This window comes from Corvus hawaiiensis, chromosome 3 (assembly GCF_020740725.1).
Source record: "Corvus hawaiiensis isolate bCorHaw1 chromosome 3, bCorHaw1.pri.cur, whole genome shotgun sequence".
NCBI classification, from domain to species: Eukaryota; Metazoa; Chordata; class Aves; order Passeriformes; family Corvidae; genus Corvus; species Corvus hawaiiensis.
The window spans coordinates 76022151-76044273 of NC_063215.1; the positions used below are offsets into that span (position 1 = coordinate 76022151).

General features: G+C 36.7%; 1 protein-coding gene across 4 annotated transcripts in view; it reads right to left on the reverse strand.

The window, feature by feature from the left end:
- The window catches only part of ERMARD (ER membrane associated RNA degradation), a 27610-nt gene continuing 5487 nt past the window's right edge, over window positions 1–22123 (reverse strand). The window contains exons 1-18 of one of the 4 annotated variants that reach the window (XM_048299320.1): window positions 19652–19864; window positions 18558–18726; window positions 17293–17432; window positions 16694–16795; window positions 15453–15542; window positions 14237–14334; window positions 13584–13720; window positions 12201–12315; window positions 11561–11663; window positions 11085–11114; window positions 10508–10576; window positions 9584–9754; window positions 8602–8685; window positions 7722–7801; window positions 6653–6781; window positions 4986–5195; window positions 3957–4070; window positions 1–3395 (exon numbers count right to left, since the gene is read on the reverse strand). In XM_048299320.1, the coding sequence (XP_048155277.1) occupies window positions 3236–3395; window positions 3957–4070; window positions 4986–5195; window positions 6653–6781; window positions 7722–7801; window positions 8602–8685; window positions 9584–9754; window positions 10508–10576; window positions 11085–11114; window positions 11561–11663; window positions 12201–12315; window positions 13584–13720; window positions 14237–14334; window positions 15453–15542; window positions 16694–16795; window positions 17293–17432; window positions 18558–18726 (2001 nt within the window). In that variant the 5' untranslated portion in view covers window positions 19652–19864 and the 3' untranslated portion in view covers window positions 1–3235. Of the gene's footprint in view, window positions 3396–3956; window positions 4071–4985; window positions 5196–6652; window positions 6782–7721; window positions 7802–8601; window positions 8686–9583; window positions 9755–10507; window positions 10577–11084; window positions 11115–11560; window positions 11664–12200; window positions 12316–13583; window positions 13721–14236; window positions 14335–15452; window positions 15543–16693; window positions 16796–17292; window positions 17433–18557; window positions 18727–19586; window positions 19865–22123 lie in introns of those variants that run through there. The other 3 variants (XM_048299318.1, XM_048299319.1, XM_048299322.1) reach the window with 3 other exon arrangements.

Below are 22123 nucleotides of genomic sequence, written 5' to 3' on the forward strand. Positions count from 1 at the left end.
TGAAATCAGAAGAAAACTTGATTTTTTTTATACATATCCTAAGAAAAGAGATAAGAAAGTGAAGGTCAGCACGGAGTACTATTTTGAATTACCAAACACTGCCACCATGTGTTCACTTCAAAGGCCGTCAGGCTGCTTGAAAACCGCTAGATGGGATGGATTTTAAAAGATAAAGTAAATCAAATTTGTTGCTCTATCTCTTACATAAACGTTTCTGTATAATGCAATAGTGATGACAATCCCAAAAAGGTTTTAATTACTTTTAGTCGCCGGTATCATGTTTGAATAAGAACACATGGTTTTGTTTCTAACCCCTCCTATCGCCACTGAGAGCACAAAGTAGAGAATGACTGAAAGGACATAAAGTACGAGCTTTGTTTCTACACAAAGATGCCTACCATAAAAGATATTTCATTGTATTTGTGCAGTACACAAGCCCACCTCAGTGACCTTTTAGTTGATCCTGATGCTCCCTAGAAGGTACCAAAAATCACAAACATTGGAATGGCTTGAAATTATGTCAGGAGAGGTTTAGGCTGGATATTAGAAAAATGTACTCCATCTGTAGGAATGGGCTCCCCAGGGCAGTGGTCAGAGCACCAGCCTTACAGAGTTCGAGAAGCGTTTGGACAATGCTCTTGGGGTCATGGTGTGACTCTTGGGGATGGTTCTGTGCAAGGCCTGGAGCTGGACTTGATAAGCCTTGTGGGTCCCTTCCAACTTGGTGTATTCTGTGATTCTGTGATAAATTGACTAATTGAACTTGGAATAAGTGACTTAAGAATCATCATTCCCTCATTAGCATTATCCAGGTAAACAAAATAATTCAACACTTATCCTCATGGGGTGCTGAAATTCCACATCTGTGTCTATATAGATTCACTCAGTGAATACCTCAAGGAAAACACAGGCCTCAGGAAGCAAGGCCAACAATTAAATCAGATCCAAGTAATACTGGGATGAAATACCACACTTGGAAGAAAACATTCTTTGGTATAATTCTAGATATATCTAGATACATTGTTATTCCAAGCTTCTTTTGCTCTCAGGAATACCAAATGTTCAGAGTTTAGACTCTTTCTAATATCTTAAAAGTGATTCAAAAGAGATGGCAAAGATGAGTAATTTAAGTGGAAAAGCAAGTACCTGATAAAGGACAAACACAATGACCTCTACCATATCTCTTGCCATTTGTTCTTCAATGTGCCCTGTAGGATATACACTTATTCTATAGCTCTATTCCACAAGTCTTTTAACAGCAGGAAAAATCTGTAAGCCCCGCATGCAAATGACATGCAGGGCTGTCATAAGCCATAAGCCCTGCGCGCATAAGCCCTTCTGGCAAATGACAGCATTAAGTCAGAAAAAATAACTGGATTGTCCCAGCCTGTTCCAGATTTGTTTAACAATAGATGGTAGCAGTGCTCCCATCAGAGAGCTGCAGAGGTAGGAAAACAAACTGAAAAAGCATCTTTGACAGTTGCCAGAAATCCTTCATGCTTCTTAACGCAAACTTATACCAGCAAATCGCATCTGTGGCACTAATTAGGAAAGAAGAAACTGTCAATGTGCTCCATCTTAGGTAAAAGCAAATAAAGTGAACAGAATGCAAGATCATTTTACCAAGGTTTAAATATAGCAACAAAAGGAGAACTTATGTTGTTGAAAATACACTTCTGTGGTCTATAAGGTGCTTTTTAGTACATGAATGCACTTTCAAAAGGAGAAAGTGTGTCAGCCGTTTACATACTTTCAAAACATTTATGTACTTTCAAAATGTGTTAATTTCTTGATCTCTTTCCTACAATGAATACATAAAACTTAAATGATTTTTGCCTTAGAATACTTATCACCATCAAAGCAAGTGTCACCATAAATGTCACTACCAAGACACACTTAACAAAGTTAATACATCTGAGCAAAGTCAATGAGTACAAAATAAGCCTTCAAAAATATAATTAGGATTTGCTGACTCAGGTTTTAAAAAAAGCTGAAATTTTACACTGTGGCTCATACACTACATTTGATTAATTCTTCTCTATTTCTACATTTAATCTATTTTATCTAGTTCAAACTTCTTCACGTAATTTAGTTTCACAGCAAGAAAAGAACCCTTGGAAAGTGACAAAGTTCAATTTCAAATACACCCAATATACTTCAAGAGGAGCATAAAGGAAGCAATATGTTCTTAGTTTATATCCATCCCCCACAATGAATAAACCAAACTAGTAATTCTCTAGCTGTGATTTCCAGTCAAGAAACATTGCAAAGAAGCTTATTAAAATGTAACTTGAATCTTTAATCCTTTGTAGAGCCAAACATTCTCCAGAGACTACCCTCTGGTTTTACTCTCCATAGGAGAAAGCAAATGGAGAGACACTGGTGGTTTTCTGTTAATCTGTTCTTCAACCTATGCATTCCTTTCAAGTTCTTCTCTTTGGTGATGAAAAAGAGGGAGAATTTATTTTGAAGAAATAAAGTATTCAAATTAATATTGTGTGCAATAAGAGAATAGCTTTCTAAACTGCAGTGAATACATGTCTGTGAGCATGTGCATGTTCATATTCATTCTGTATGAAATTAACTAACTAAATAAATATGTATTGGAATGAGCAGATGAAATTAAACCAAACACATACCGTGCAGAGGTTATTCCATCCTGTCGCCTTTAAATCCTCATATATAAACAACTGGTTACTGTGTTACCAGCTCTGCCTCAGAGTTCAGAGCAAGATCAGACTCTTTACAACTAAAAACAACTACAGATGCCAATAAGCACTATTTTACACTAAAAGTTCATAATTTCTTAATGTGTTGAACACAGTCTCTGACATAATATCTGTATTCCAAAGTAAAAAATTAGTTTTTGGATTTAAAAATTTCCAGAGCTTTTATTCACACTTTTTTCTTAGGCATTTTTCAGTACAGTAGGAAATTTAAAAAATATAAAAAAATCAATGTACAAACCACAAAATATATTTACAGTAGAACTTGTATCATCCTGATTTAGTTCACAGTAAATCTTTTCCAGTGGATTTGACAAACAACCCATTCTCTGGAAGCTTGATCCTTCATCTCCAGTATCAACAGCTACCTTCTAATAAAAAGACCAAATTTTGCATCCAAAATTTGACAATGACTGATGAAGTTTGTCTTTGAATTAGATGGATCAAATATGAGGTCTCCATAACTATTTAGAAATAACAATGTCCAGACAATCATAAGCCCATTTAGTTCACGTAGCTAGATGCATTAACATTAGCTTTCTGTCACTGATTTTCCTTATTTTTATCAAAATCTTGTTTGTAAGTTCCATGGTTTCATCCCACTTGTTTTTCTCAGGGCTTGTGTAGGTCACCAAGTTCTCAGTGTACTGCAAGACTGACTTCAAAAACCTACAAGAAGTAACATTAGAGAAAAACTCTTAAGGATTTAAAAAGAAAAATTGAAAAAAAAGAGAAGAGAAGAAGATCGCAATGACTGATTCAAAGCTGCAAACATCTTCAAGTTTCCAAATCTCCCTCAGGATGATTGGATGATCAATACATTAAGATTTGCTCTGCTTTTGGAGAACAATCACTCCCTCCCTCTCACAGTAAGATGTGATGATTTTTAGAACTGCAATTAACACTACCAGAGAAAGAATACAGTGACCATATGTGTGACAGAATTTTCCCCAAATGGCTTCCTTTGCTTTCTTGGTCAAATGTTTCACAATATACTTGATATCCAACCAGCTCTTAATTAACACACAAAGAGTAAAGTGAGCAAAATATTAAATGCAACTTTTATGTATTAATATTCCCTATCTACACTTCAACAAAGTTATTTTAGCTCTCGAGTGAACATTGTCCAAGGTAAAATTATGACTATAATGACAAAAAATCTCTACAGTACAGATCAAAAAGGAATTCTGAGACAACTCCTATTTTCATTAAGTAAATTTATGTACTCACTTTAGATACTGCTGATAATCAAAAGGATTCTTCTTACAAACTGAATGAACACTGACTAGTTCCAGAGTAATCAATAGTAAGATGAGCCGCAATGCTGGAGATAAAAATTTAATGCTAGAAATAAAAAAAAAACCAGAAAAACAAACTTAAACAAACTAAAATCAAATTAAAAAGAAATCATTAATATTAAAAAAAAAATTCTTCAGACTTCTGCACCCAATCCAAATTTCTAGATATTGCAAAGTTGGGGAAAAAAAAGACTACAAAATGTCCTTCAGCAAAAAGCAGTGCAAATCCCAGAAAAACAAAGACTATAAACTGAAAAAGAGGGCGGAAAAGAAGGCAAAGGTCTAAGATTCCAAAGAAAAACTTGCAAGCATCCATTAACCCATAGATAATAAACTACAGTTCAACTGAATCACAGATGCGTATCATCAGTAGTCAGTTTAAGCTGTGTTCCTTAAATAATATGGCTAACACTTTTAGGAACATAACCTGGCCAATAACACAACACTTATAAAACCCTGGAAAGCCCTTAAGATTAGGAAAAAAATTAACAGATTATTAAACCATATCTCTTCTATCTATAAAGAGGCTGACTCAGGTGTAATGATAAAAAGCAGCAAACTAAAGTAGAATAAATCTTCAAATCAGTTAAACCTATTGCAGTCAGATAAAACTTGAATGTCATTTATATACCTAAATAGGAAAACTAAAAAAATACAATCTAACATTCAAATAATAGTTAATTTGAAAGCTCATAATTTACAGTGACATAATCCAACAATTCCCATTATATTATTCTCCAATTTGAGATTTTCTTGTTATTTCAATATTGCTACTTAATAGAAATCTGGTTGACACTTGACTCTGAAACGGTTAACAAGAACACGTGAACACTGTTGACTTTAAACTTCCAAGTGAAGTTGCTGCTCAGTGCAGTGTTGCTGCACTGAAAGGCAGCAACAGCAGCGTGCAGCCATTCTCTCATAAACCCAACCACACAGTAAAGCAAAACCAGCAGCCAACCTGTTCAGCATCCGTAGATAGTTGTGCCTCTGGCGAGAACGCAGAGTCTTGTTCACCCACTGCGTGTATCTCAGCCCAGCGCCGGCAATAACCTGTTGGGACACTTGATGGCACTGCGTGCTTATTTTGCGGAGTACCACCACTACTTCCAGGACAGGTCGTGGGGAATAGAGTGTGCAAATACGCGTATCACAAAGTTCCATCAGCAGCCTCCAAAACAGGAAGGGATTTTCAATGTCAATCTTTTGTTAGCTGGATTTAACACAGGATACATTTCATATTAAGCGTGGTTTGACTCATAATGTTTTAATTCAGAAAACCTGGAAACAAACTGCCCTTACCTCATGACTGAAAAAAAGCAAGAATCTGTGCAGTAGGGGTAGTGATTGTGTTTTCTATCACTTTATTGAATATAAATGCAAAACTGATTATGATGAATATGTTTCCCATTTCAGATCAAAGAAACACAACCACAATAAACAAAAGTGCCTGGTTGAAATGATACACTGAACACATCAAATCACAGCAGGGCTGTAGTTGAAGCCTCCCACCATAGCTCAACTCACAATGAATTAACATCCACCATAATAAAACTCACTGAAACAAACGCTATTAATTAGTCCTCCCATTAGTGTGTGGTCTTTCTTCTGGGCAGAAGAAGAAGCAGACTTAACATTGCGTAAAATGCAGGTGGTGAGGCCATTTTCTTAATCAACACCACACCAGATCATGCTTTGTTAAAGTACACAAATATCTTCTTGCTGTCATATCTGCTACACTAATGTATCACACATCACTTTGAACACTCTATTCTTATAGACGTGTTTCTAAATTTCCCTCATGCTCAGTTTCTCTCTGAGATAGCAAAACTTTAATGACTTGAAGTGATAAAGGCAGAAAAAGGTTTAACACTTCAATAACTAGGCTTTTTTCTCACAAATGATAAATTTGCAGATTGGCAGGTAGGAAGCAGAAGACCCACAGGTTACATAAGTAAAGCAACAGGTAAAATCCTCTTTGCTCTATGCTGCCCATGCCCAATGGTTTGATTAGGAGTGTTTTGTTCTAACATTCAGTCATGGGACTCTTAAGACTGCTCTAAGAGTGGCAATTAAAAGTCAAACTATTTTGATCATTATTCCAAGTCAGACATAATTGGAACTAACACACCTCCAAGTCTGACACCAAGTATAACAAGATATTTTCTCTATCTGAATCTTGATATTAAAGCATGAAAAATAGAATTACATAGTGGCGTATTGCCATTTTGAATGCCACACACAGCTGTGACACCAAGCACATTAAAACGAATTTCTGATGCAGTTTTAGCACAAACTATACTAAAACCAACCTCATCTAGCAAGTACACAGATATTTAAAACATTTTGCTTTCGTGGTCTGAAAAAATAAAGTTATTTTTTCAGGTTAATTTCCAAGTAAAATCTCTACTACAATTCTAAAATCTACAATGTCTCATCCTCATTTTGAAGATGATGTTCAGCTGCAATCCTAAAATTTTCAGATTAACTCAGCACAACACTAGAAAAGTGCTTACAACATTTCAAGCATTTCTCTGCAAACAGGGAAATGATAACTTAGCTTTGAGAGTTCTCACATGGGGCTCACGTAGAAGCTGACAGTGGCAACCAGGAGGGCATCAGACTCACCTCTCTGTTAGGACACTATTGATTAGATCATCTGAACAGCAGCAATTCTGGGGCATGTAATGATGCAATTGAGATATAATTTCAGATACCATCAAAATTAAAGTATTAGCTTCAGCATTTCCTTCCAACCTTAAAAAGAAAAGAAATAAGATTTGATATTATAAAACTGTGTAGTATGCATTTATTTCTTAAATGGCATAGATGCAGATTTTTTTGGATAGCAGTGTATTCAGTGTCCACGCTTACTCTCTATTATTTCTTTTCCCTCTACCTTGTAAGCATGATTTTCTTTCTCCAACTAAAACAACCTTTTCTCAGTGTCAGCAATATTCAGAACCCCTTAATTCTCTCCTCATTCATAAAAATCCTGCAATATACTGAATATATGATAGATGCATTGAAGTTTCTTCTCTCAGCTCTAAAGAAGTACAATTTCCTCCAGTGATATTATTAATGACTTCATCCTTTTCAAATAACAACAGAATGTTACATTCTTTTTCTAACTAATATCTCATATAAAGTTTCCCACTGGTTACCAAGTCCTTTTCAGAATAAGGAATTATTTGCTGTTTTATAGCTGGCGATCTTATACTGATGCCTTTTCTTGGTCTTAAAATTAAGAGTTAAACACAGTTAGAAGGGAAAAAGGGATTTTACCTTGGTATTTATTTTAAGGATCTTTAGGTGCACTATGTCTAGGTTGAATGCACCTCAATGCACCATAATGCCCACCTACAAAAGATCTGGTATAACATTATAGGTCTTACTAATTAGCATATATATCAAAAATTCCTCAATGAGAGGCTTGAATGAGCCCCCCCTCCCCAAGGAACCTTCCCCTGGATGGTTCTATCTTAGTTTACAGAATGTGTTCTGGAGAGAACCTTGGGGTCTGGGGCACACTGATCCCTAGCTACGAAGCTTCTGAAATGTTTAGTCTCTTAGCTGAACAAACAAGTCTAAGAATGTAGGCAAAAAGCACTAAGAATACAGAAGTTGTAAAAAGGTATAACAGGGGTATAAAAGAAAAGGGAAAAATCATCATGGCATCAATACAGCACATACATACCCTTTAATAATTTGTACTTGTTCCTCAGGCACTGTTGGCAATTCAGGCCATAAGTGGATGCTCTTCATACATTCCAGCACCTCAGAAATATATCATGAAAAATGTTTTGTAAGGTATAGATTTTGAGATGCTTTTCTTAGTGGCCCATTTAGAAAAAAACTGCAACAGGCAGTAAGCTATTTGTTCACTAGTCATAATTGTGTAAGCGAACTTCATTTGTTAAAGGTTTAGGTTAGGGCAAGAAGTCTTGATGTACACTTCCATGCTAAAACATTATCTGAATGAACTAATTTAGTATTCTATGTTTTTTTTAATATAAAAAATTAACAAACATAACTTTTGTAACCCACTGTTTGAATGCTGTTGAAAAGTAAAAGAACTAAGTATGTCTACTGCAATCTCAAATCAATGAAAGGAACATTCTCAAGCAGTTCATTAAACTGATTGGCAGAGAACTACCATGACAATGGAAAACAGATTTTGCTACCATGACAGAATCTTCATCAGCTATGCTCCGCACAGTAAAAAAATTAGTAATGGCCTAATCCAAGATTCCTGGAGACAGGACCTAGAAGTGTTCCTGACATAAAAAAGCATAAAGAGATTAAGAAAACTACAGAATAGCAAACACTCAGGTAAGAATAAAGCTATTTAGTGATCTAGAACACAAATACAGTATCAATTGCATTAGCAGGAGTGTGCATAATTATATCCCACTTTAGCCACTGTGATTTCCTTTAAGTTTTGAAAAATAAACAAAAAAAAAAGTAAGGTTTTAAATTTTTTTTAGGACAATCAAATAATGAAGAAAAGAATTAGACTAATTTTGAGGAGCCACAATTTTAAGGACCACAATGCTTTCACAGATGGAAGTACCTACCTGTTTCTTGAGTCGGGAAATTGGATGAAATCGAGACCGGTAGCAACTTGCACAGTTCGTCAATGGTTTTATGACCATGTGTTCCTGATTTACAAAATCACAGACAATACACAACAGTTTCTCTAAGCTGTCCTAATTATATGCAGACCTAGACTTATACTTCATTTTATGCAAACCACCTATAGCACTGACGTCAATAAACTCTTCCAAATGTCTAAGGGCTGAAAGAAATAATCAGCACAGTGAGTAGTTAAAGCTTAATTTCACATATTTTAACTATGAAACCTGACAGCAGCTCACAGAAAAGCAACTAAGTATTCTAGCAGCACACAATACATCTTGAGAAACTAAAAGAGAGCTGCAACTAACAAATGGAAGATTTATCTCACAGGTTGCTGTGTTATATTGAAAGAAGTAATCCCAAATATAAACAGGAAACAGGGGAGAGTAAACACAATAATAGCTAATGTTGAGAAACATAGTGCTAGGCAAAAAGCGTTTACAAATTCATAGTGTAAGTATGGATACAAATAACACTTCCATTAGCAAGGCACTAAGATTTGCCGCAGCTCAGGAAAAGAAAATCTCAGTAACTACACACTACGTACCTCAGTGGGTGAGCTACCGATGTTCTATGTACCTTTTAATAATTCTGCAGATAAATAGGCTAGTTCATCAATACAGTTTGACAAAATTAAGTGGAATCATTATAATTTATGGATCAGCCTTGTGAATAAGAACTGGTTAAGACAGCAAATTAAGATACAGCAAGAATGGGTAACATTTTGGAAAACTTTCTGTACTTACTTCACTACAAAACTAGGGAAAACATACTTTCACAATTTTTTACTTGGAGAAATATTTCATTTGCACAAAAAGCAGTTGTCAAGAAAGATTCAGTCATAAAACTCTCTAAAATTGTATTTGGTATCCAGAATAACTGAAAAAGAAAACCTCCTGAGAGCAAAATATTGGTCCCTACCTTAAGAGAAAACATATCCTCATCTGAGAATCTGTAGAGAATAGTAACTGCAAATCCAACTATCTGGTTAGCTACTTCTCTGGGAATTGTTCTTAGATTGATCTCTCCGTGGCTTAAACGATCTCTTATACGTGGGCCCTCCTGGTGGTTCAAGATATCCCAAAGGAAGTCCTGTGGAAACGTACACCAACTATACAGAATTCTATTCTATGTGTATTCACATAGAATTGAATATATTCAGTGTACAGAATACCTCTGAAAGACAAGTATGTGATCATGTCTGTAGGACAGGGGCGTTCAGATATTCAGAGAAAAACCCCAATGCAAACTATACTCATAACATACATTCTATACTGTGACAGCTAACAAGAGATTTCCTTCAACTTTGTGCCCCAGGCACTTCACAGCCCCACTGCCTCTGGCAACAGGACAGTAACCTCAGATCTCCCCTACATTCTCAAAAGACCTCTAAACTCAACACCCCTAGTTTTCCCGTTCACGATCTGTTTGGGTAGTGATATGCAGAATGTGCTCTGGTAGGTTTGAGACATTTTTGTGCTATCTGCCCAGATAGTGCAAAATGTGTCCCAGAAGCAATCAGAAATAAGTTTGAAATCTCCTTGTATGAGGCATCAGTTCTTCTCCTGCTCCATTCAGCTGAACTTCAGAAGTCTAAAGACAAATATCCCTGATATGCTTATATTTCAGAAAGAAAGATAGTCCTATATGGTAATACAATACAGCTTGCCAGCTATGACTTTGGATCCCTCATAATAAAAAAGGCTAACAAATTCAGGTTCTAAGCTACTGGACATAAGCTATATGAAATAAATGAATATTAGGTATATCATAAAGATTATTACTAAGTGAAACAAAAAACCAAAAAACAACAACAAAACCCCAGAAAATTTTCAAAACACTTGCCATGGCAGGCTCCTCAAGAACTACAGGTAGCTGGTTGACTTCTTCATTATCCAAATGCTTTGCTAGCATCTAGAAAAAAAAGTAATTTGAACAGAAATTTATTAAATTATTGAAGACCATATTACGAAAGAAGGAACACCAACTAAAGTAGTTTTCCTAATCTGATGTGATTAACTTCTGCCACTCTAGAGTCAAGATGCCTAATTATTACTGACAAACAACTTCAGATAATCTAATCAACTTGTAAAACTGAGGGTTTATGCTTGCTATATTTATTCATATTTATTTGGAATAACTGAATCTAGGAAAAATGGCAGAAAGTTTGCTTCTGTGAAGAATTTCAAGATAAAAACATTTTGAAGAAAATAGTCTGTTCATTACAATTTGTATTAATTGTGATATTTTCTGAAGCATTCGAAATTTAAAGTGTTTACTGTCCATCATTTTTTATTTGGAAAAAAGTTAGAAATAATGTCATATTCAACAAAAGAAAGTGCATTCTTAATTCTAGTAATGGGAAACATGCATGGCTTAAATTCTGACACTGATATATCTTAAAAAAAAAAAAATACAGTACCTCATCGAAAGTGGTGTAGAGAGCAGAAGACTAGAACAAAACACAAATAATATTATTTGATTTTCAAACAAAATCAATTAACTAGATGTGTATATCAAACTTTAATGTATTCATTTGCATGAGATACCAGAGGTGCATGAATAGCAAAAAAGTCCCCTTATGAATGAAAAAAGGGTCTCTGGGATTTTGTGCTGAGTTTTTTAAAACAAATATATCATGGCCTGCTTTTCACCCTAAGCTACTGCTTCTGAACACTCATCTTCCACTACTTTTTCAGTCCTTTTTAGCGCCATACATTTAAAAAAGAATTGAAGGCATTCATGAATCTTAACTGGAGATTTGTAAATAATGTTCCACAATTGTTTGAAATGTTGTGGGGTAACTCTGTAATTGGTTATAGACACTGTGCTTCTAGAGTAACCATTCTGCAAATATTGCAAGCACTAAATCGTAATTGACTTTAGACAGAAGTTTACCTCTGCTGTTAGCAATCGATTTGGACATTTATTAGTTGTAGTGAAGAGCAATCTAAGTCCAACTTCCAGCTGAGGAAGTAAGAGAATCACACTGTCAGCATACCTGAAAAAGTAACAGAGATATCCAAAGGATTTTTCTCTTCCTTATAAATATAAACTATTTCAGCGTTACAGTCTCAGGCCAAACAACCCTGACAAAATTCCTTTGTAATGCACTTTGTAAACAAACAATAAATGATTACCTGTGCCAAACAGAAACTGACCACTGAATTCAAGCTCAGAAACTAGAATAACTCACAAAAAGATGGAGCATGGGAGAGGAAAACAACACACTTTTTAAAAATTCAAAATATGTGGGATTAAACATATGAAGATTTACTTCCACTTGCTTTGCAAACCTTTCCTTTTTTCCTACATCTCCAACAGCTCTTTTTAGGCTTCAAAATATAGTTTATAACCTTAGTTGACACAAAACAAAGCCATTACTCAACAAACCTTCCAAGAGATCACCATAACAAAGCATAACTATATGCTCTTAAGTAATTTTGTAAGAAGCCTTGGAATCTGCAAATGCAGATATAAAAATGCAGAATATATTCTTTATAGATTCTATTAAAAAAATAATTAAAAAAAATCTTACTTGCTTTGCTTGAAAGCTGTTAAAGCAGCAATCCAAAATGGTAACATTATTTTTAATACAAAACTGGACTGTTTTACAAGTTCTTCAGCTATGGACAGTATTTCATTACTAAGATCTGCAAGTTAAAATACCAACATTGAAAAATTACATATAATCTACACTTTACTAATGAATTTTAAATATTTCACTGAAAATATAATATTATTTCAACATTTGTAAAGGGAGTTTTTAGTTATCCAATTTATTTTAACTATGCAAGTACAAGAGTAGCCATATTTAAGATCAGAATTTAAATATGTAAGATTGCATTTGTGGTGATAATATAAAATTACAGAGTAAAAGCAGTTTAAAAAGTCATGTTTGCTTTTTATTGAAAGACTACATAGCAACTGGACCCAGCTTCTGTTGAGTTGTTCTCTACCTACTCCAAATACTTTAAAAAAGTATAATATAAATTAATCATTTCTATTCAGCCAGAATATTTGAACATGAGCACATTGTTCCTATTTTTTCAATTTTCTGTGTTGAAAATATAGCATAATAAATTAACACTTCAATGCTACTGTGTAATGAAAGCCATACCTATAAATTCACATTATAAATGTCTTATCCAAGAGAAACCTCAAAATGATAAGTGTAACTTGATTGCAGTAGGTGTTTTTTCAAAGCCAATCAACAGCTATAGGAGTTATACTACATAATTATTGGAATGTTATCAGCTTGATTTGGTTCCCAAAAGCTCTGTCTCAATTTCTTAGACAGATGTTCCACTGATTATGCAGCACAAATTGACCATGATTGCCACTGACACCAAGATTCCCTATACACTGTTATTGCCTTAAAATAGTAGGAATAAGCCAAGTAAGGTGTGCAGACAGGGAGAAGGTTTTAATCTGACACATCAAATCCTTCTGTGAGAAAAGCATTAGTGTACTGAAGATGGGTCAGCATCTTCTACTGTGTTTCAACACTAACTTCCCTGTAAGACTCAGGGCACCCTTGCAGCTGGAACCCATTGACTCTGAAAAAAGTTAGATTTCATAAAGGCAAACTAGACAACTCTTACATGAAATTAACTCTCATAATCAAAAGAATGTAACATACAGTTGAAGTCTTTTAGAAGCAGCTATATTTCATGTTTCAGTGTGTTATAATTATTTTAGAATGCAGTAGTTTTTTACTCAATAGCGAGTGAACTGCCTATATATTAAGAAGCTGCCCTACAAGCATGATTGGTCCATCTAATGACAGTGTATACAGGTATCTTAGTTAAGATTTAATCTTGGAACTCTGGAAAGTGCATTATTTTCAACAGCACTTTTGGACAAGGAAACAATAGCAAATACAGGATAATAAAAAATTTGCTAATGGTTAAATACTTGCCTGGAAATGCATCAAGCTCCTCTAAGCTAACGAAGATCACATAAGGTCGATGTACTAAAACACATTTAGTTTGCAGAAGATAAGTCTGTAACAACTGACCCAATCCTGCAGTTAAAAAAAGCAGCATAGCACAGTACCTAGGGAGAATACCATAACATATTAGAAAAGCTAATACAAAGAAATCTTTTGCAAAGAATCAACATTTGTGAGTTGGGGACACAAAGGGGTTTTGCTGCTCTTTTAAAAAAACACCCAGAACCTACACTCCCCATCTAAGTACGGGCATTTAATAATCAATTGCATTCGTAAGCATGAAAAAAATAAAAGTAGAATTAGAAAAAAGCATCACAGTATTCTATATTGGCTGCTATTGCTCCTCCTTCTACCCCAGTCCTCTGCCTTTTGTTTCAAGTTATTCCTCATTGCCCTGACTTAAAAAAAAAGCTTTTTGTTTTCCCTAATAGTAAAAAAAAAACACTGGACCTAATACTGGCCATCTTTGTAATGGCTGAAGTATTCCATGGAAATCCATTTCCAAAAGAAGCAGAGGACGCAGGGGAAATTTTTTTTTTTCCCGTAAGAGAAGTAAGTTTTACTAGTCACTTTTCACGTCTGACTGGTAAGAAAAGGAGGGTTTTTTCCTGGTAACTTACTTGGCAGGAATTTCTTGTGGTGATGCAAACCCATGCCACAAGACATTACGAAGGTTCAGACCATATGGAGATCCAATGAATACCCTCAGTACATTCATCTGATTAATAAAAAAAGTGATTACTGCATGAAAAAATCTAGTATTTTTTGCCTTTCTTACCCTTCTTATTTTTATTACCTTTCCCTGGCAGAAAACTGCAGAAGTTATTGAGAAACTACAATGTCTACTGTCAAGATGACTGGCCACCGCTCATCACAGTAACAGAAACTCATTATTTGCAATTCCCAGTATTCTCTGAAAGAGAATCTTTCAGCTTATTTGTACAGGATATAGAATATAATATGGGAAGAACAAAACTAGTTATCAGACATCCCAAACAAATGAGATTAAGTGACAGACAAACAAATGAGATTAAGTTTAGCTCTTACTTCCTGTAGTATTAATCCAGCGTAATTTAATGCAAATTAACATAAAATACAGAATTTGCATTAAAAGCTGTATTCACAGATCACTATCAAACAAAACAGGAAACTTTGGTTTATTTTTCAATTGTAAGAGTTTAAATAGTCCACATGCCATCAAAATTCAAGACATAATCCTTATGACACTACTAGAATGGCTAACAACTCAACCTTCCACAGGTTCACACCCAATATTTTGTCCTAACAAAGAATGTGCATTTTTAAGACTGTATGTGAAAGATCCACCTACCATGTTTACACAAGGGTGCACATGTCATCCAAATTTTGTTTTTTTTTTTTTGCACATTACTTTCCTCCATTTTGAAAAATGCTAATGTGGTAAAAGTTATAAAGCATCTTACTGCAGTGCTTTTGAAGGGGAAAAGTGCTTATCAGAAACAGCCAGTGCAGGAAGTGTAATTGCAAGCACTGTAATTTAAGATGAAGCAGATGAATCCTGCAGTTTGCTCGTCGCCTTGTCAGACATGTGAAATTTTACATATGTAGGTTTTTCACATGGAAAGGTAAATAAGAACTTAGGAGCTTGCCTTTACAATATTCACTTTTTTTTTACATATATCCCCCCCACTGTAACATGTATAAAATGAAAAAATATCTAAAATATATTTTTCCTATATATTACAGAATTTGCAAATTCTCCCTCAGTACAAGTAAAGGCTGTGCTTGGAAACCTGACATTTGTTAGGAACAAAACCAACTCAGCAGTTATTCCTTATTTCAAAACTATGCACTTACTACAGCTTGTCCAAAGACATCTGCAAGCTGGTCAGATGCAAGCAAGTCTCTAAGGAGGAAAGGACAGTCGTTACCCTTAAGTAAATACACCTATTAAAAAAAAAGAGCAGAAGAGATAATAAATAATTTAGTATACTTTTTTGTATTTCAAACATTTGACTATTTCATCCAGCAACCATTTTTATTATTGTAAAAACACTAATCAAACTAAACCCACCAAATCCTTAAAAAGCCTTTAAACTCCATAATTTCATGACAAATTAAAATTTAGGTAATATATCAGAAAAGAGTGGATATTCTGTTTAACGTTCCCATATCAGGCTTTTCACAGGGTCTGTATGTATACTGCTCTTCTCTTCCAAAAAATCCCACAAAAACCAATAAAGCACAACAAGAACATGTAACTAATAGAATAAGCTCTACCAAGGACACCATATTTCCTTCTTACCATAGAAATTTATGAGGTCTGTCATTGTGAAAGGGAGGACACTTGCTGTTTGTCTTCTGATTCAAACTGTTCTTTAAACTAGATTTTATCCTTGTTGGGCAATCTCAGCATCTCAAGTTTCAACTGCTATCACACCTTCCAGTCTTTGTATTCTCCCTGAATTTTTTTTCCAATCTTTCATAATTTTTTGTTACTTCAAAATTCACCATGCCCCATACCTGGGCGAATTGATTTGTGAGTTAACCCACTGCTCTTTCTCTGTCATTTCCTTTTCCAGAGCTCCCCATAGATATTGAACAACCAGCTACTTTAACTTGTCTGGCTGCAAAATTGCCCAGCAGCAAAAACTGTTTAAGTAGCTGTTTCTCCTTTCTCACTAGGAAAGAAGTTACCCAGCAGCCCGTTTTTCCAGCCGCATGCCACCCCTCACAGAAGTTAATACACCATCAAATCATCTGTGGAAGCTATGCTGCCCCACATCAGTTAGATAAATAAAACTAACAAAGACCTACTGTATGTACACTGATTCATCAAACTCTTCTCTTTTTTAATTAACTTTGTCAGTAACAGCACTCACACAAGCAACTTTACAAGCACTGGTAAAGGAGCCCCACATATGCTTCCATTAGCACAACTGGATCCAGAAAAGAACCTCTGTCCTACACAAAATGCATGTGAGCTATTAGTGTACTACTACAGTACAGGGTAATATCCCTTTTTTCAATGTGCAATTAAATCCAAGAGGTCATTTCCATCTTATAAAGCCAAATCTGCAATAGATCCTGGCACTTACATCACCCAAGGCTCGCTCCAAGCTTGATGTTAGTTTCATTAAGCCAAGTGCAACTTCTGTAGCTTGTGTATCTTGTAAAACATCGAACACTTCAAGAAATACCTGCATGATGGGGGAGAGGAACAATGTTGTGTTCAATATTCAGAAGGAAAGATCACATTGTCAAAAGCACAGAGAAACCTAAATATTCCTCTGTGATAGTGGCTATACAAATGTAGAAAGAAAACCATGCCAAGGAGATAAAAGTGTAGATGCCTGGACAGAAACTTCCCTAGAGCACCTCTTGATATCTAGTGCCTTACCTCTTTAAAATTATCCATAATAACTTTACAAGGTAAAACTTGATATTAGGCACAGATTATTAGAAAAACAAAATACTACAAACTCATGTTAGAACAGGCCTAAAGTTCCTGATGCTGTCTAATACAAAATCTAATTACAAAGTCAGAAAAATTACAAGCAACCATCTATCCGAGAAGGACAATTAGTTACAAATTCTAAGCATTTTGGTTCATGGATATCTCTTCTGTGTTCTCACACTAAACTTCCACAAAAGGTTCCCATGCCAAAATACAAAATGTTAACAGAAATTTCCATACCTCTGTGCAGTTTGTCCAGTGGAACCATGATGCATACTGAATCGCAAATTGCTCCTTGGTCAGAGATTTCAAGTACAAATTAACAGATTCACATACAGGTCCTAATGAGCGTATGCTTTTGATATAATCCACACTTTGATCTTAAATTGAAAAACAGAAGGTGATTAGGGTACCAACCTTGCCAAAGGTCCAATATTTTAAAACTCCCTAGGGATAAAACCTGCTACAGTTTGTGTACATATTTAGCACAGACAATTTTATCCAGACTATTTTAGCACACCAATACAATACAATTTACAGTCCAAAACACCGCACAGAAAATGTACTGAAAAGTAAAACTGCAATGCAAAACCAGGTAAGATCAAGCACCTTCTCTGAATAAAATAAAAAAACAAACAAAAAATTCCATGCCAACAAAACCTTAACACAAGAAAATATGGAAGTAAATAGGATCATAATGTTCTGCTTTTGTGGAAATGCAAAGAACCTACTAGAATTTCTACATAAATGCCACATAATCAAGCTGGAAGCTAGTGCTGGCTCAGCAGGAGTCAAATTGCACCACTTACGGCCCTTAAAGAACACAGATGGATGTGGTACCTTACAGAGTGGTATCACTGCTTCTTTTTCGTGGGACGCTTTTTATAGGAAAATAAATTCTTCTGGTTTACTGAAAGATATTTTTACCACTTCTGGGATTTAATAACAGAGGTGGTAAAATATACATATAACATGTATGCAATTTGGCAAATTAAAATTCAATGAGTTCATCAGGAAATAAATACTTTGTTTTGGTTAAAAAACAACTACAAGCTATTCTTCACAGAAGAGAAACAAAACAGTACTTCTGTACAAGTTAAAGTTGGGAAATAGAAGCAACAGTAGGAATATTGATGGCCCTGGGCTTTTAAATTTACTGCAGAAGGAATATAAAGAACACAGAACAAGGCAATTGTGGGGTGGGAGAGAAGCAGAATGGAATCCCTTATGTTACAGACACATTCAGCTGGAAACGAAGGCAAAGTAGCGGCTGCTTAGGTGGCACAGATTACATGAACCCTAGGAGGCAGCAAAAGCCAAATACCAAACGCGGATGAAAAATTTAAAGCTCTTTGTAGATACAAACTGCACATTCTCTAATCTGCAGCAGAGCTAATGCTGCACTGTAACAAAATGTTACAACTTAGCTAGGATTGCTGTGAACTGTACTGAAATTCTGTATCAGTCTTACAAATGTATCACTACTACCACAGGCAAACACCAACCTGATTCAAGGTAACACACATGCTCTGCAACAGATTGCCAACATACTTCACCGTTTCCAGATAAAATATTATTAATATCATAGGTGTCCTTTTTCTCAAATCCAAGTTTGCAAATCGCATAATGCACAGGCTGAGAAAGACAAGTAGTGACCGAGTCTAACAACGCCATCTAGAACAAACACACACAGACAAAAAGAATCCTTGTATCAAGAAAACTCATGAGAACAAAGAAAATTATTAAAACATACCCATAAGCACAGCTACACAGACAGTAATACTGTGTCTGTAAACAAGCTGTTAGGGTTTGCAATGCAAGTTTCATCCACGCATGTGATGAAAGGAACTCTCAACCAGAACCACCTTTGGAAAACTGAGGGAAAGAATTGCTCCATTTTCACAAGGCCAGAAGGGTGTATTTCAGATGGTTATACCTGCTGAAATCATTACAAGATAGACTGAAGCAAAATATCCCAGTCACATATAAATGTTCTGCCTAATCTCTGACCTTACAGAGAAACTGATGCTACTTCAAGTAAACCAAGAGCATCAGTCCTTACAACCAGCAAGATCCTCAGAGGAAGGCAGGAGAAGAACATGTGAATTCTGTAGCAGTATTAGTGCAATTTAAGCATTCATGCTATTTCCACATTAGTCTAAAGAGAAAAATGGACAGACTCAGAAGCACACATTTAAATTAAAAAACTTGCACAGATAAAACTGCCTATGTTAACAAGGGTGAAAATAGTTCTGATTTAGTAAAAAAACCCCTCTCACTTCTTCATTATCCAGACAGACAAAAAAATGTTTGAAAATGAAGTACCACAATTAACAATAATGAAAAATATTCCATTTAATTGAAATGAAAAACATTTTTTCCTCTTTAATTTGGTGGCAGAATTGACCCTCACATACGTTATTTCTGAATTCATGGCTTGAAGGAAAGAGGAAATATTTATATAGGTATCAGCACTGAGCAAGGGTAACAGTTCCCACCAGAAACCGCTATTAGCTGCCATCTGGAGTACCTACCTGCTATTTAAAGAAAAATAAATTTAAAAATCTACAATATTCATAAGACGTATCATTCAGTCCACCTTAATTTGTGTCTTCCCCTTCCTGTTCGCCGTTTCATGTCAGGGACAGAAGGCCAGAGCAAAACCTGCAATACCACTGCCACCCTTTATTACTATTACTTATGTAAAACGGGCCAGGCACGGGGCGGGGCGGTGACCTTTCCAGGGAGAGCAGGTCACCAAGCCCCGGGCTGGCACTGGCAGAAGCAGGGCAGGGCTGTCCCCTCCCCTCCCCGCCGCGCCGCCCGCAGGCCGCAGCACCAGCGCTTCCCCGGGGCCCGGCCCGGCGCGCCCGGTCCCGCCATGGCCGCCGCTGCCTCCGTTACGGCCGCCCGCGCGCGCCGCCTCACGGCCGGCTCGCGGGCAGGGCCCGGGCCGCCGCCCGCCGCCGAGCGGGACCGCGGCCACAGCCATGGAGAAGGGGGCCAAAGCCGCCGCGCACCCGGAGGGAGGGAAGAAGGTACGATAAGGACACCGTGAGCGGCCGCCAGGACGAGAGGCGGCTCCGGGGGGCTGAGCTGGCGGGGGTTGGGGCACCAGCGGGAGCGGGGGCAGCGGGCAGCGGCCCCGGGGCGGGGGAATGTGATGCCCGACTGAGGCAGGGGTGCCTGTCCGAGCCTGCAGCGCTTCAGCTGGGAGGGAAGGATGGGGCTTGTGTGCTTAAGGAGGACAGTACAGTGCGTGAAGAACGTGGGTTAAAAGGTGCGTGTGGTCTTGTGAAAATTGGTCTCAGGAATGCTGTTCCCTCTTGGTTAGCGTCCGATTTGCGGTAGCTCGTGCTCTTTCTGCTGGGTCAGGTGTTATGTTCGCACCTGCCCTGCAGCTGGCATGCTGGCTCGCTGGCTCAGGCATTGGGAGGCCGAGCTGTTGTGATGGTAAAGAGAAGGGTGGTTCTCCCTTTGGTGGGGCAGTCCTTCCAAGTCGGGGTGCTGCTTTAAGCTAGGAGGGGTGCCCTCTTCTGAAGGAATAAACAAGAAAGGTTTCTTGTTTGTTTTACCAACTAACAGCTATTGGTTGTTAAAATGGACTTACTAACAAACAGCATTTCATTTAAATAGCAAAAGCTGTTTTTTCTCTTAGCATACTTCCTTCCATATGTCCAAAGTTAAGCCAATGTACTCGAGCTGAGTAGCATAAGAACAGGCATTTTTTTGGTCAAGTCCTCAAATGCAGTCAGTTCTTGAACTTTTGAGAGATTTTTTTCACAGAGGGTGCAAATATTTTACAGAAATGTAATTGTAACATTGTGCTAAAAACTTGGGTTTTTACTGTGTGTTTTATACAGTGATATACAGGAGTAGGTTTATTTACTAGGCATGTGTATAGAGAAATCAATAAGGCTTTTGGTTGCCTCATTAGGAAATGTAAGGACTTCTTGCAAGTGATTATGAAAGCTCATGTCACTAATAATATCAGGTAAAATTTTAAGTATCACCACTGTGTGCTATAGACATGAATTTTCTTCCATCAGTAATGAAAGAGGGTGAAGGTGGTGTGGCTCAAGCTGAACCATGTCAGCAAAGAATCACTGTTTGGACTGCGCCCTTTTTCACAAGTTCATTTCTACTCACATGGATGGGGATAGTCATTTGAAGAGCTCAGCTGCAAGACTTGAGGTGGTTTTTCTTCTGTTAGGTGACCTGTGATGAGCATGTCAGGGCTGTAATCTTTTGAGATCTGTGTTTGCAGTTAGTAGGTAATGAGTGTCCACAGGCTAAGTGCAAGTGTGTTTGGTCTTTGCATTTTTAGAGTAAGTGCTATTCAGAGTTCAACAAACACCAGCAGCCAATTTGCACTAAGGCTGCCAACATCACTGCTTTTAAAGAACTAGAGGACACTTTTAGGTAATGTCCACAGTTGTTGACAGAGCCAATGTGTAAGTGATTTCATAGAGAAGAAACTGCATTTCTTCCCTGATTCTTAAAACTCCTCAGATGGAAAGACTTGAGAGCCCCTGAGTAGCGCATCTTTTTAAATAATTCTCATTGGACTTTTATATTATCCATAAGTGACTTTCTTCTGTACTTCTTAGTATAAGTCTTGCATCGTGATGTTATTTCACCTTTGAGCTCTTTTCTGCTCTCCTGGAAAGGAAGTGATGATTTTCTTTCATGTTAAGTTCTAGCAGTAGTCAGGAAGTGGAGCAGAGACTGAAGAGTCAGTAAAACTTGGAAGTGGTTTGTTAGGAAGTAGCTGGTGTGGAAATCCATTGGCTGTAGTATTTGTTATGATCTCATTGGTTCCTTGTGCTTTTCTGTCTCTGTTACCATTTTACGGTTCTGTTTTAAGCCACTGTGGTGGACAGCAGGTGACTTTTCGCAACAACAGACTTCCTTCTTGCATTCATAGAGGGATGAGTTTTGTTATGTGTGTTGAAGAGTACGCAGCTGGATGGGGAGAAAATGCGATCTTCAGAGATCTGTTTTTAAGTTCCAAGCAAAATTACAAAGTTTTGCAGACTGGAGCTTACTTTTCCTTTTTTTTTTTTTTAAT